This window comes from Cephus cinctus, unplaced genomic scaffold (genome assembly GCF_000341935.2).
Source record: "Cephus cinctus unplaced genomic scaffold, Ccin1 Ccin1_scaffold0330, whole genome shotgun sequence".
Classification (NCBI taxonomy): Eukaryota; Metazoa; Arthropoda; class Insecta; order Hymenoptera; family Cephidae; genus Cephus; species Cephus cinctus.
This window is the reverse complement of record NW_014333027.1, coordinates 190,770-201,721: the sequence shown is the minus strand read 5'-3', so window position 1 is coordinate 201,721 and position 10,952 is coordinate 190,770. Positions and strand designations below refer to the sequence as shown.

The 10,952-nt window shown below is 37.1% G+C and overlaps 4 protein-coding genes across 5 annotated transcripts in view; 2 read left to right on the top strand and 2 right to left on the bottom strand.

Annotated features, from left to right (window-relative positions):
• LOC107266584 (citrate synthase, mitochondrial) overlaps positions 1-599 on the top strand; it is a 2,950-nt gene extending 2,351 nt beyond the window's left edge. The window contains exons 7-8 of the mRNA XM_015737199.2: positions 143-244; positions 324-599. Coding sequence (XP_015592685.1) covers positions 143-244; positions 324-542 — 321 coding nt within the window. The 3' untranslated portion in view covers positions 543-599. The remainder of the gene's footprint in view (positions 1-142; positions 245-323) is intronic.
• A 1,144-nt stretch (positions 600-1,743) lies between these two features.
• LOC107266937 (N-acetylglucosaminyl-phosphatidylinositol de-N-acetylase) lies at positions 1,744-3,559 on the top strand. Its single transcript, XM_015738001.2, has 5 exons — positions 1,744-2,399; positions 2,493-2,574; positions 2,676-2,872; positions 2,939-3,069; positions 3,131-3,559. The coding sequence occupies exons 1-5, from the start codon at positions 2,108-2,110 to the stop codon at positions 3,269-3,271; spliced, it is 843 nt and encodes a 280-aa protein (XP_015593487.1). The 5' UTR covers positions 1,744-2,107; the 3' UTR covers positions 3,272-3,559.
• LOC107266935 (neuronal membrane glycoprotein M6-a) lies at positions 3,542-6,933 on the bottom strand. 2 transcript variants are annotated; one of them, XM_015738000.2, is made up of 5 exons: positions 6,438-6,933; positions 5,730-5,866; positions 5,470-5,652; positions 5,248-5,398; positions 3,542-5,159 (listed from the first exon to the last, which is right to left on the bottom strand). In XM_015738000.2, exons 1-5 carry the CDS (start codon positions 6,439-6,441, stop codon positions 4,843-4,845), a joined length of 792 nt encoding a protein of 263 aa, XP_015593486.1. In that variant the 5' UTR covers positions 6,442-6,933; the 3' UTR covers positions 3,542-4,842. The 2 variants fall into 2 exon arrangements, with proteins under 2 accessions (XP_015593486.1, XP_015593484.1); XM_015737998.2 differs by lacking the exon at positions 6,438-6,933 and adding an exon at positions 6,014-6,270.
• Positions 6,934-7,103: 170 nt separating this feature from the next.
• LOC107266934 (serine/threonine-protein kinase PLK4) lies at positions 7,104-10,700 on the bottom strand. Its single transcript, XM_015737997.2, has 11 exons — positions 10,499-10,700; positions 10,322-10,417; positions 9,941-10,154; positions 9,742-9,854; positions 9,587-9,679; positions 9,234-9,515; positions 8,615-9,163; positions 8,240-8,545; positions 7,886-8,167; positions 7,620-7,802; positions 7,104-7,555 (listed from the first exon to the last, which is right to left on the bottom strand). Exons 1-11 carry the CDS (start codon positions 10,535-10,537, stop codon positions 7,379-7,381), a joined length of 2,334 nt encoding a protein of 777 aa, XP_015593483.1. The 5' UTR covers positions 10,538-10,700; the 3' UTR covers positions 7,104-7,378.
• Between the last annotated feature and the right edge of the window lie 252 nt (positions 10,701-10,952).

Sequence of the window (10,952 nt, the reverse complement as noted above, 5' to 3'; positions counted from 1 at the left end):
CCTCCGCCTCAAGGCTCTTTCAGGCGACGCTGTACTCTTCTAGAATTTCAAATTTATATGGAAACTTCATGGCGCCAATTACGCGCGACGCTTTCTTATTGGACACGGGAAAGGTTCAAATTGGTAATTACTATGTTTGCAGCTGTCCCAAGAAATATCTAAAGTTCTGAGTATAATGTTAAGGAAGACTAAAGGAAAGAGTATCTGGCCAAAACAAAATGCAATCGCTGCACCTGCATTTAGAGTATATATTTAATTCTATTTATTACGCACATATATATATGTCTGTTTATTATTCTGATATGTTCCTTTGGTCCCTCAAGGCTTATGGATTAAGAGACATGGAATTTAATCAAGTTTTCTTGTGCATGTCAAGAGCCTTGGGAGCAGTAGCTTCAATAATTTGGTCAAGAGCCATGTGCACGCCTGAAGAAAATCCAAAATCAAACTCCACCTACACATATTGTGAATCATTGCAAGAAATCCGTAAAAAACCCACGAAATTGAGCACTGTTAAATATACGAAATACTTACCAAAATGATTTATTATACTGCCAAAATAAGTCTGTATTAATCTCGTTAACATCGTACAATGAAGAATAAAGTGTTTCTGTATATATTTAAATAAGTCAATAATACTCCGCTGATAAAACAGATTTATACACTGAGCAAAATAAGATATACTCTTGTATCCCATAGAATGAACGAATGTATTTCGTACAGAGGTGAGATGGGAAATTGCCAGTGGGCCGATTTTCTTGAAACCAATTTTATTTGCATGTCGACAACCATCAAACCATACCCACGTTTCTGATTGCTCGAGTATATCGGGCATAGCACCCAACGGCGCCCTTGCGATCACCGTAAGGACATCTCGAGGAACAATATTTGACGCTACAAGGGAAGGAAGGGAACGCTAAATTTGTTAAAATACGAATTTTCCAAAAATTGAGGTGGTACACGGGTGTATTGCTCCAGCACCCAATTTTTTAAAAATCTTTTAAAAATTATTTAACAATAGGCTTTTTCAATAGTTCTCGAGGAATTTTACAGTTCCTGAAAGGTTTTAACAATAGTTCTGCTACGTAACATTACAAAAATTGAGGTGGTACACGGGTGTCAGCTCCAGCACCGCACTTTTTTAAAATCTCTTGAAAATGATTCAACAATAGGCTTTTTCAATAGTTCTCGAAGAGTTCTATAGTTCCTGATAGGTTTTAACAATAGTTCTGCTACGTAACATCGTTAAAATACCTATTAAGGATACTAGTCGCACCATATGCTTCAGTGCAGGTATGCATAAGGAGCTGGCTTTCAGTGTTGTTTTCAGGTCGTGTTTCAAACAGTTCCGGAATAGTTCTCTCTAGTACTCAATGTTGGGACCATAGTTCCGCCTGGAACTATTGTTAAATAATGCTGGAATCTATCACGGCATCGCTGCACTCCTTAACGCAAGCAGGCATCAGGTGCTGGCTTTTGTCTTAGTAAATCTTATCTAGCTTACACTGTGCACTCGAATTTAAGATTACAAAAAAAAAATCATTTTGGCAATATCTGATGGGCGGCAGCGTTCTAAGGTCTGCTCTGGGAATCAGCGGTAAGTTGCGGTGAATCTCTGCCCGCCAAGCTATACGTTCGTGATCACGTTCAACTCGGCTACGACGGGACATGCATTATCGACGGAGGCGATGATCACAAAATCCTACTCCCGGACTCGCCGCTACGATTTAGCACCATGTTTTTGGTATCGCCTAAAACCGTAGCGTTGTGCATCTCCCTACTCATCTCTGCCAAGATATCCAACTATGCTATCTGGAAATTCACTAATCCATGCCGTTTTTACGGGAATTTCTTAAATGTGATTTAAACCAAAATTCAAGTTATAACGATGCTTTTCAAATAAGATATTAAAGAGAATAAATTCTGTGGAAAAGGATTACGGACGTAAAGGGCCCAGATTGTTCGAGCAATGGCGCCATACTTTCCTTATCAAGACATAACATAACCTTATGCTTTAATCAAGGTCTAATTCTGAGTAACAGTACAGAAATCGTAGTAAAAGTATCCAAGAATGTGCGATTAAAATAACGCTATTTCTTCTGTAAAAATGCTGGATCTAAATACGTATGTCAATGAAATTGTATGGTGGTGGTGCTGGTACGCTAAGGAAATTTCATGGCAGATCGTGATAGCTGTGAGCGCGTATTTATGTGTTTGCGTTTTTCTGTACTTTTTATTAAAAAACACGAATCACAGACCATGGCAAATACCTGGTCCACCATCCAGAATATTATTGGTGACGGCACATCCAGACGACGAAGTTATGTTCTTTGGCCCTACGATATACAACATCGTCAGAGATAATATCAGCCAGATTTATATTCTCTGCTTGACTACGGGTAAGCACGATCTATGAATTACATTGACATTTCTATTATTTATTACCACGTGTAAGATTCATTAATAAAGATTAACGATTTTTTTATTAACAGGTGGTAACAAACAAAGGAAGGAGGAGCTATGGGACTGTGCAAAAATTCTTGGCATACCTGAGGGCAATGTCACCATTATAATGTAAGAGTAAACTCATCTTATATCTATAAAATGGCGCAAATTAATACGCGCAGGATTACTTTTTGATTTCAACTTTTGTTCACTCTTTTTTCATTTTACAGGAATCCAGAATTACCTGATGACCCTACACTGATTTGGCCAGAAACAGAAGTTTCGAAAATAATGTTAAATTTTATAGAAACTTATAAAATAAATGCAGTGTTAACTTTTGATAAATTTGGCGTAAGCGGGCATAAGAATCATATTTCGCTCTTTTACGCATTTGCTTCCATGTATATGGAGAAGAGGGTGCCATCATGTTAGTATTTTTTGTTAATAGTCATTTTATCTACGAATTATTTAAATAATTGTTTATGGCTTTTAGATTGCAAGCTGTATATATTGGAGTCTGTAAACATTGTTAGAAAGTATGTTCAGCTATTGGATTTACCAATCAGTTTGTTGTCTGGCTCGTATTGGTATTTCGTCGATTATAACCAAAGGCGAATAATAAAAGTAAGTGTCACTGAATGTAAAATTAATAGACAATGAAAAATTTCGAATACTATTGTTTTAGGAAGCAATGGCAGCACACAAGTCACAATATGTTTGGTTCAGAAAATTATATATGATTTTTTCGCGGTACACGTTCATCAACACGATACAAGAAGTTGTTGAATTGGACTTTGATTTAGATTTTCAATTGGATGAGGACTAAAGATCTCATTGGTCAGGCATATTTTGAAAAATATCGATCACTGTACATAGCGCGATAAAAGTTTGTGTACTCTTGCGATTAACGACGGAACTTACACGCTTGCGAAACAGTATCAGTCGTTACGTTGTTTTAACAATTTATCTTCATGCATCTCTGCGTCTTCATTGTCGAACCTTGTACAAATTGCTAATAACTGTCTATATATCTATTAATCTGTATATATTATAAAAACGAATGCTTATGACTTCTCAGCGAATGAATGAAATCGAATTTATAATAAAAGACGTATTATTTTATTGTAAACGTATAATTGCTGATTACAGATGCTTTTGTTAGTAGGATAAAAATGATGAGAATAAAATTAATATTGTAAAAAAAGAAATGCTAACGAACTAATTTCAACAGTTAGTGTGGTTTGGCACATTTTAAAAATTTGCGCGTCACTGGTAAAAATTTTGTTTAATCTGCATTGTGCTTAAATTTATTGCTATACCTAATCATCTTAAATTCGATGATATGTTTACAAAAACACTATACTTTTCCTTATTCCTAATAACCCACACGGTCATGCAGCTTTTAAAAATTCTTAAACTTAAATTTAATATTCATAAAATGCTACTACGTGATATGTATGTATGAGTTACACTTTCAAAGGTACGGATAAAATAAAGTAAAAGATGATTCCATCCTTCACTGAACAATAGAGGAACACGGACGAAAACTCACGCAACAACGAAAGATACTTTCAGCTAAAAATCGAGTGCGTATTAAAAATAAAGATTTCTTATTATATTCTCATCCTTTAAAAAGGAATCCTCATTGTTGCTGTGAAACGGCGAGATACTTCCGATGATAACCATCAGACAACAACACAGCACATATGTTTTGTACATAAAACCCCAGTAAATTTGCAATGTCTCACGCAGTGCCCACCAATTTCTGTGCGCGTACACGTTTATAACATCAAGATAATTAAATAGGGTTGCGTTTGAACAAGGCCGCCCCCTGGTGAAGGCAGTGCATTGAATATTCTTATTTCTAGATAAAATTGCCCCGTGGATTGATATCCGATTATATAAATCCTAACGAAAAATTAAACTTACGCGCTAATAGAGTTGATTGTGCTTATCAACTTTCGGTCACTTATATATTTGATGATACAGTAAACACATAAGATACTCGTGAATAATTGGACGGCATTAATAATGTTCCCGCAAGATCCTCTTCAATGAATCACTGCGATTGTTAGTGAACAGTGAATATACCAGGTGTACCTGAACACCGATTATACTTCAGAGTGTCGATTCTCCTTAGTGAGTAGCTGAATACAAAAAAAGTTAACCAGGAAAACTCAAGAAATGTTTCATCCTGAAGAATTTTTAGTGAATACTTTTTTTAATCAATACCTGAGCAGGGTTTTATGCTCTGAAGAATATCCGGATAACGGGATACATTCTGTATAACATTTAACGATATGAGTAAGTGAAGAAATGATCAATGAAGGAAGGAGCAATTTCATTGTCGTGAAAGGCTCACAGTGGATTCATAGAGAAGATCTCACGGGCTGTGTCCTAAAATCTATCCTTGGCACGATGATGCGATCCCAAGGAACCCATTCCCGAATGAGGGGTATCAGGTTCGCCCGGATCTTGAAGATACTGAAGTTCTTGTAACTCTTGGAATTTTTCGTGGTCACGGATATGCGCGTAATTAGCTGAAAGGCACATCAAATAGTGCACTAGACTGAGAACGACCAGCATGGCAGCCACTGTTGCCAGGATGAACATCACCTCAGCTTTCTCTACATAATCCTTGCAGAATAATTTTACCTCCTGTGACCCGCAGACTTTCATGTCCTCAACTCTAGTGTTGTTAGGGAACATGAAATCTTTTGAAAAAGAAAATTACCAAAATGTACATTATTGGAAATTGCAACTTGAGTTATGCGGTTATAGATATAGCAATTGAAAACATACCAAATTGAGTAAAGTCAATACACTGGTCAAGAGATTGCACTCGTGGATTACTGCACAATCCCCAGAAGACAGTGAATATCAGTGTTGTAATTACCAGGAAAGCAAATATTAGAAGCCAGCCAAGTTGGAGTACATAAGTTATCGTCATAAACTAAAAGAATATGCATATTGGGATTTCTATGCCCTTATAGTTTTCAATATGGAAAGTAATAGAGAACTTACAACAGCACAAGAAATGCGACCACCAACACGTGATCTCCAAGCCCGGTAGACTTTGTGTCTTGTGGCTCCTGTGGCTAGACATCCAACACATAGAATCATAAAACCGAGAGCAGCCATACTTGCTCCTACAGTAGCAAAAACAAGTTGTACTGCTTCCAGCCATCCCAGACGTAAATGAAAGACCTTAGTAGATGGACAATAAATGATAATATTACAGTTTATTCTATACTGGATATGAAAAAATAAAATATTCATCATACCTGATCCATCATTAAAGCAGAGAGAGTAGCACCTCTGTACATGGTGCCACAAAATATTCCCACTCCTAGACAACACATTATAGTAGCTATGAGAGTTGCATATGGCACTCTGGCCATACAATCATTGCACACATTCCCTGTAAAAAATGAATAAACAATCAATTAATCCTCAAGTATCAAAAAAATACAAAATATTAAGAAAACGGTTCAGGTTCTAAAGAGGTGCCTCTCAACATTAAAAGTCAATGCAAGGAAGATGTTTACATGATCTCCCAGAGACTTACTGTATGAATTATCTTCTATGTAATCATCATGAACATTGATCTGAGAAAATCTATCAATACTAATATTACTTTTAAACTTCCTTCGCAAAGGAACTACTGTGGTAACTTCATCGGATGGGCGCCCAAACCGACCATGCCTGGCCATGACAGATATGACAAATATGCAAGATGAACAGGAAGCACTGTACTAATAGGACTGATGAGTTATGGGTGACTAATTCATTTCCACACGTTAAGATAAGATTAGCAGAGGGAAGAATATCGACGGAGTTTCAAATGATTTTTATCACGATTGAAACGGAGGATGTCGAAATCAGTGCACAGATGACATAAAATAATTTTCATAATTATGTATCGGACATCTCCCACCCAAATATAAGGTCTTATCTATTGATAAACTAAACTTGATTAGATAGTGACTTACCCATTGTATGAGGTTAGAGCGTCAGTCTTAGTTCCTAGTCCGTTGTCCGAGAACTCTCGACCGGAATCCTTTAATTATGAACTAATTGAGCATAAGATAGTCGATTGTCAAGTGACATCCCACACGTCTTTACAGTTTAATCACTGACACGTCACTGTGCTCGTTGTTTACTTGCTCACTTTCCTGAATACTACGCCCTAACATGCCAGATTGTTTTACAGAATTTTAAACTCATCCATTTAAGGAGAAAAATTTGTATCCTCTTTAATTACTTCATACGAACAAATGTGAGAATGATGTAATGTGAGCACTTACAAAAAATATGTTATCGAAATGACCCGAATTACAAATGTCAACAACGGATGCTCCGCTCTTGAGATTTACTCTCATAACAATATGGCGGCGTCATTGGCCTTTTCAGTTGAGTGAAAGAGCTTGAACCGCTCCCTACAGAGAATCATAGGACTATTAATGCACTGATTATTTGCCACGCACCATGAACTTTTGACGTCATTTCCTTAACGACATTTAATCAGACGGTAACATTCTTAGGGCTTAACAGAAGGGCTCATATCATTCCCGCTGTTTCGCAATTTGATTAATTTTTACGAATGTCACATGTGAGACGACAGCACTTTAGCGAAGCTTCAATAAGGTAAAACATCATTTAAAAATGATCACTTTATTGAGTCGATTTCATGATTATAAAAACGATTTAATAGTACAACTTGTCATAGATAAAAGTTCAGTGAACAACAAGTATCATAGGTATCCCTTTATTGTACTTATAGAAAATAATCTACTCTATAATTCCACATACCGTTATAAATCTAATAAATGTATACCTATAAATGCTTTCTGTTCTTGTCATTAGCATCATTGGGGCAGATTAAAATTACTGTACAGGAATATTCGGCTGTGACAGTGCCAGTTTTAAGAGACTATCGTATATTCTTAGTTTTAGGTTGTACGAGATACTTAATAACAGTCGGTAGATGTCGTAGCTTCTCTCTCACTATGTATGGCACTTCAGAATTTTGTTGATAATTCTGATTATACTTCGTCACACCATTAGAGCTTTCAAACATAATTCCACCACCCGAACTCTGAGGGCTTATCTGTAATAATGTATTCCAAAACCATATGCAAACAATTCGTCTAAATTTATATAAGGTAACTTACCGTGAGTGTTGTGCCATCCTTGTAATCGACACGAACATCACCAGAAGGAAGATGACTAGCCACTCCAACCCCAGGAACCGTTACTTTATTGGTATTACAGTTAGAAATGCGAACGGAATTTAATCTTCTGGAATGCGACGCTACTGTGGAGACAACAGAGCAAGTAGCTTCAAATGAAGGCATCTGAAAGAATACAAAGATAATAATGATACCATTCCATAACAATTTACATAATTTCCTTCGTACTAGAAACCCAGGATACTCACTACAGGTGGACTAGGATTACCGCGAGAAACGTTTTCTTTCCCTTGTATGGTAGGTGTATCATTCAAAGCCGAGGTAGGTCTTCGTCCGATTATCGCAGGAAAACAAGAATATCCTGTAGCCACCCCCAGGGATGTTAGCGTGGAATCCAGTAGCAAGCACCGTTGATAACACTCTGAATAATGTTCATGATATTCCTCCAGATCGGATGGGAATTCACCTTCTACATATGTTGGTGCACCGTCCCTTTCCGTTATCCTGACAACACCATCTACGCGGACGAGCTATAATACATATTTTATACACATTTTCAATTTTTAAATAAAAATTAAACAATTAACTATATTGTTAGATACCTTTACTCCATCATAAAAGTGCATTTCACAATCAGGCTGTGGTCCGTTTTCCATGTACAGACATTTGGCGCGTACCGTGTAAAGAGTAAGTTTTGGTGTTTTGGCTCTGACAAGTTTAACAAACCGTGCAGCATACAAGTATTTGCGATGATGACGATGAGGAAGACTCTCATACGAGTGAATGCTATCAGCACCACGCGAAGGAAGTGGAAGTGGTTGTGAACCTACTTCAGTACTGTCTGCAGGTCGATAAAGAATTATTCTCAAGCCATCACCGGATATGCGACAGACTTCACCCACTCTCTCCTATATTTGAAATTTCAAAGTCAATTAAAGTATTGCCTAATATATTAGATATGAAAATCAAATACATACACCTCCATTTCGCTTCTTAATAAATTCAATGCAGATTTCTCCGTTATCCAGTATAGTAAGAACTGCATTCTTAGTACGATGTCTTGTAGGCTGAAGTCTTTCAGAATTCAAAGGTGGTACCGAAAGTTTGTTTCCAGTGTCACTGGATTCGATGCCGTTATCATTAGTGCGCTCTCGTGGATGTTGTCGTTGACTTCTATGCTTATCCTCGTCCTCATGTACAGCATAGCCGCTGTGCTGCTCGCACTGCGAGAACACTTTACTTCGTAAAGGTTGAGGAATTCCAGCCAATACAGAATTTTCATTAGGGTAGTAATCTGGTGGTTTTGCTCTATGGGAAGATTGCGACCTTGTTACGGATTCAGAGTAAGGATCACTCCTGGCACTGACTGTCGGACCAAGAACATTTGTCAATACATGAACTGTGGACATTCTCTCCTCGGAACGTGAGCGAATTCGCCCCTTTCCACAGGACGACAATGTTCGCCCTACTCCGGAATCCGTCATACCATCTACACTTGACAATCCTCTGGCCATACCAGATTTTCCCTGGAAGAGAATGTTTTTCTTTATCCTTTTATTATTTGTTGAACGAAGAAGTTATTGTTTGTAATCATACCTTAACTGATCGTGATCTCTCCAGTGTTACAACGAATGGATGCTTTGAAATGTCTCTCAATTGAATGCGATCACGTGGATTCTTTTTCAATAATCTATCAATAAGATCCTTTGCATTCTCGGATAAGTGTGATGGCATCATATAATCAGCCATGACTACTCGTGTCAATGTGCTTTTAACAGCATCTGTGTCGAAGGGTGGTTTGCCCACTAGAAGAGTGTATAGCATGCATCCCAAACTCCACACATCCGCCTCCAATCCGTGAGAGGATCTTGTTGCAACCTGTGTAGTACGAAAATTCAAAGGTTCTGGAAAACGTTTTTTTTTTCTTTTATGGAAATATTATGGTATACCTCAGGAGAAATATAATTTGGTGTGCCGCACATAGTCAAATGTTTCTCATCGGGTCTTGTTAATTGTGTAGCTAAACCAAAATCTGCTATTTTCTAAAAAGAATAAAAGTTTGTACAACTATTGTACTCTGTTATCTAGAAGTTGTCATACTTACCACCTGCATGTCCCTAGTTAATAATAAGTTTGAAAGGGACATATCCCTGTGAAGTATTTGATGCGAATGTAAATACAATAAGCCTTGTACAACTTGTCTAATGATACGGCCAGCTGTAATTACAAGATGAAATTGTTTTAGAAATGCAACTGTAGTTAATGAACAAGGTATCAAAAAGTAAATCTAATTGTCAACGCACCATGCTCTTCAGATAGAGTACGGGATTTCTGCATTTTGAGAAACCGCTGCAGCTCACCATTGTGGCACAATTCTAATACCAAGTATACATAATTAGTATCTTCAAAGAAAGTATATAACTCTAACACAGCTGGATGTTTCAAACGTGAATGAATAGCGACTTCCTGATGAACGCGTCCCACCATCCCAGCAGCTTTCATGAGTTTCTTGTCGATCTAAATATTTTAAGTTAAATTATACAATTATTCCGGGGAATAATCGTGCGATACGGAACATTTATATATTATAATAATCTATTAAAATAAAAAAAATTCTTAATATCTGCACATGCATTTGGAGCAACAAGTAGGTCATGCTCCATCCATAAAAAGCATCAATTTACCATTTTGATCGCCACTTCTATTCCACTTCGAAGACATTTTGCTCTGTAAACACTGGCAAATCCACCCTTTCCAAGTAAATTCAGTACTTCATAATCCTGAAAGGGGAAAAAGTGCAATCGTGAACTAGACAATTTGAAGCGACGATGAAGTCACGCATTGAAATTTAAAATAGTAACCTCAATCTGTTCACCGAATCCTCCTGAGAGCGGCGGCATTACAATCGTTTGCGCTTCGAAAGAGCACTATTAAAATCCGAGGCTACGGAATGTACAATTCCCCTTACATAAAACTTATCTGAATACCGATAAAGCGGCTAAAATGAATTATTAAATTCATAAAAGCAAACGACATGACTATCCCGCCATGCCTAAACGTCAATACAACATGCATGCATGTGCATCAACACCAGAGGGCCAGAAATGCTTGAAATTTGAAAAAATAAACCAATCACAACGCTCCATCCAATGCGTATCCACTCGTAAATGCAGTTAAAAAGAGATGACAATCACTATAATATACATATATACGTAGGAGTACGGTGTATCTCATATTATTCCATAGCACTTTCTATAATCAGTAAGAATTTTCCTAATATTATTTTTTGGAATATAAGTATGAGGCAATAGTTAG

What these genes read in the sequence shown, in the direction of transcription:
- LOC107266937 (XM_015738001.2), top strand. Translation starts at nt 2,108, where the DNA reads ATGCTGGATCTAAATACGTATGTCAATGAAATTGTATGGTGGTGGTGC. An exon ending in GGCAATGTCACCATTATAAT is followed by an intron (nt 2,575 to 2,675) that starts GTAAGAGTAAAC and finishes TTCATTTTACAG; the next exon opens with GAATCCAGAATTACCTGATG. An exon ending in GGAGAAGAGGGTGCCATCAT is followed by an intron (nt 2,873 to 2,938) that starts GTTAGTATTTTT and finishes TATGGCTTTTAG; the next exon opens with ATTGCAAGCTGTATATATTG.
- LOC107266935 (XM_015737998.2), bottom strand. Translation starts at nt 6,158, where the DNA reads ATGGCCAGGCATGGTCGGTTTGGGCGCCCATCCGATGAAGTTACCACA. An exon ending in CTGCTTTAATGATGGATCAG is followed by an intron (nt 5,653 to 5,729) that starts GTATGATGAATA and finishes CCATCTACTAAG; the next exon opens with GTCTTTCATTTACGTCTGGG. An exon ending in TATTGACTTTACTCAATTTG is followed by an intron (nt 5,160 to 5,247) that starts GTATGTTTTCAA and finishes CTTTTTCAAAAG; the next exon opens with ATTTCATGTTCCCTAACAAC.
- LOC107266934 (XM_015737997.2), bottom strand. Translation starts at nt 10,537, where the DNA reads ATGCCGCCGCTCTCAGGAGGATTCGGTGAACAGATTGAG. An exon ending in TTAAGAAGCGAAATGGAGGT is followed by an intron (nt 8,546 to 8,614) that starts GTATGTATTTGA and finishes TTTCAAATATAG; the next exon opens with GAGAGAGTGGGTGAAGTCTG. An exon ending in AGGATGGCACAACACTCACG is followed by an intron (nt 7,556 to 7,619) that starts GTAAGTTACCTT and finishes ACATTATTACAG; the next exon opens with ATAAGCCCTCAGAGTTCGGG.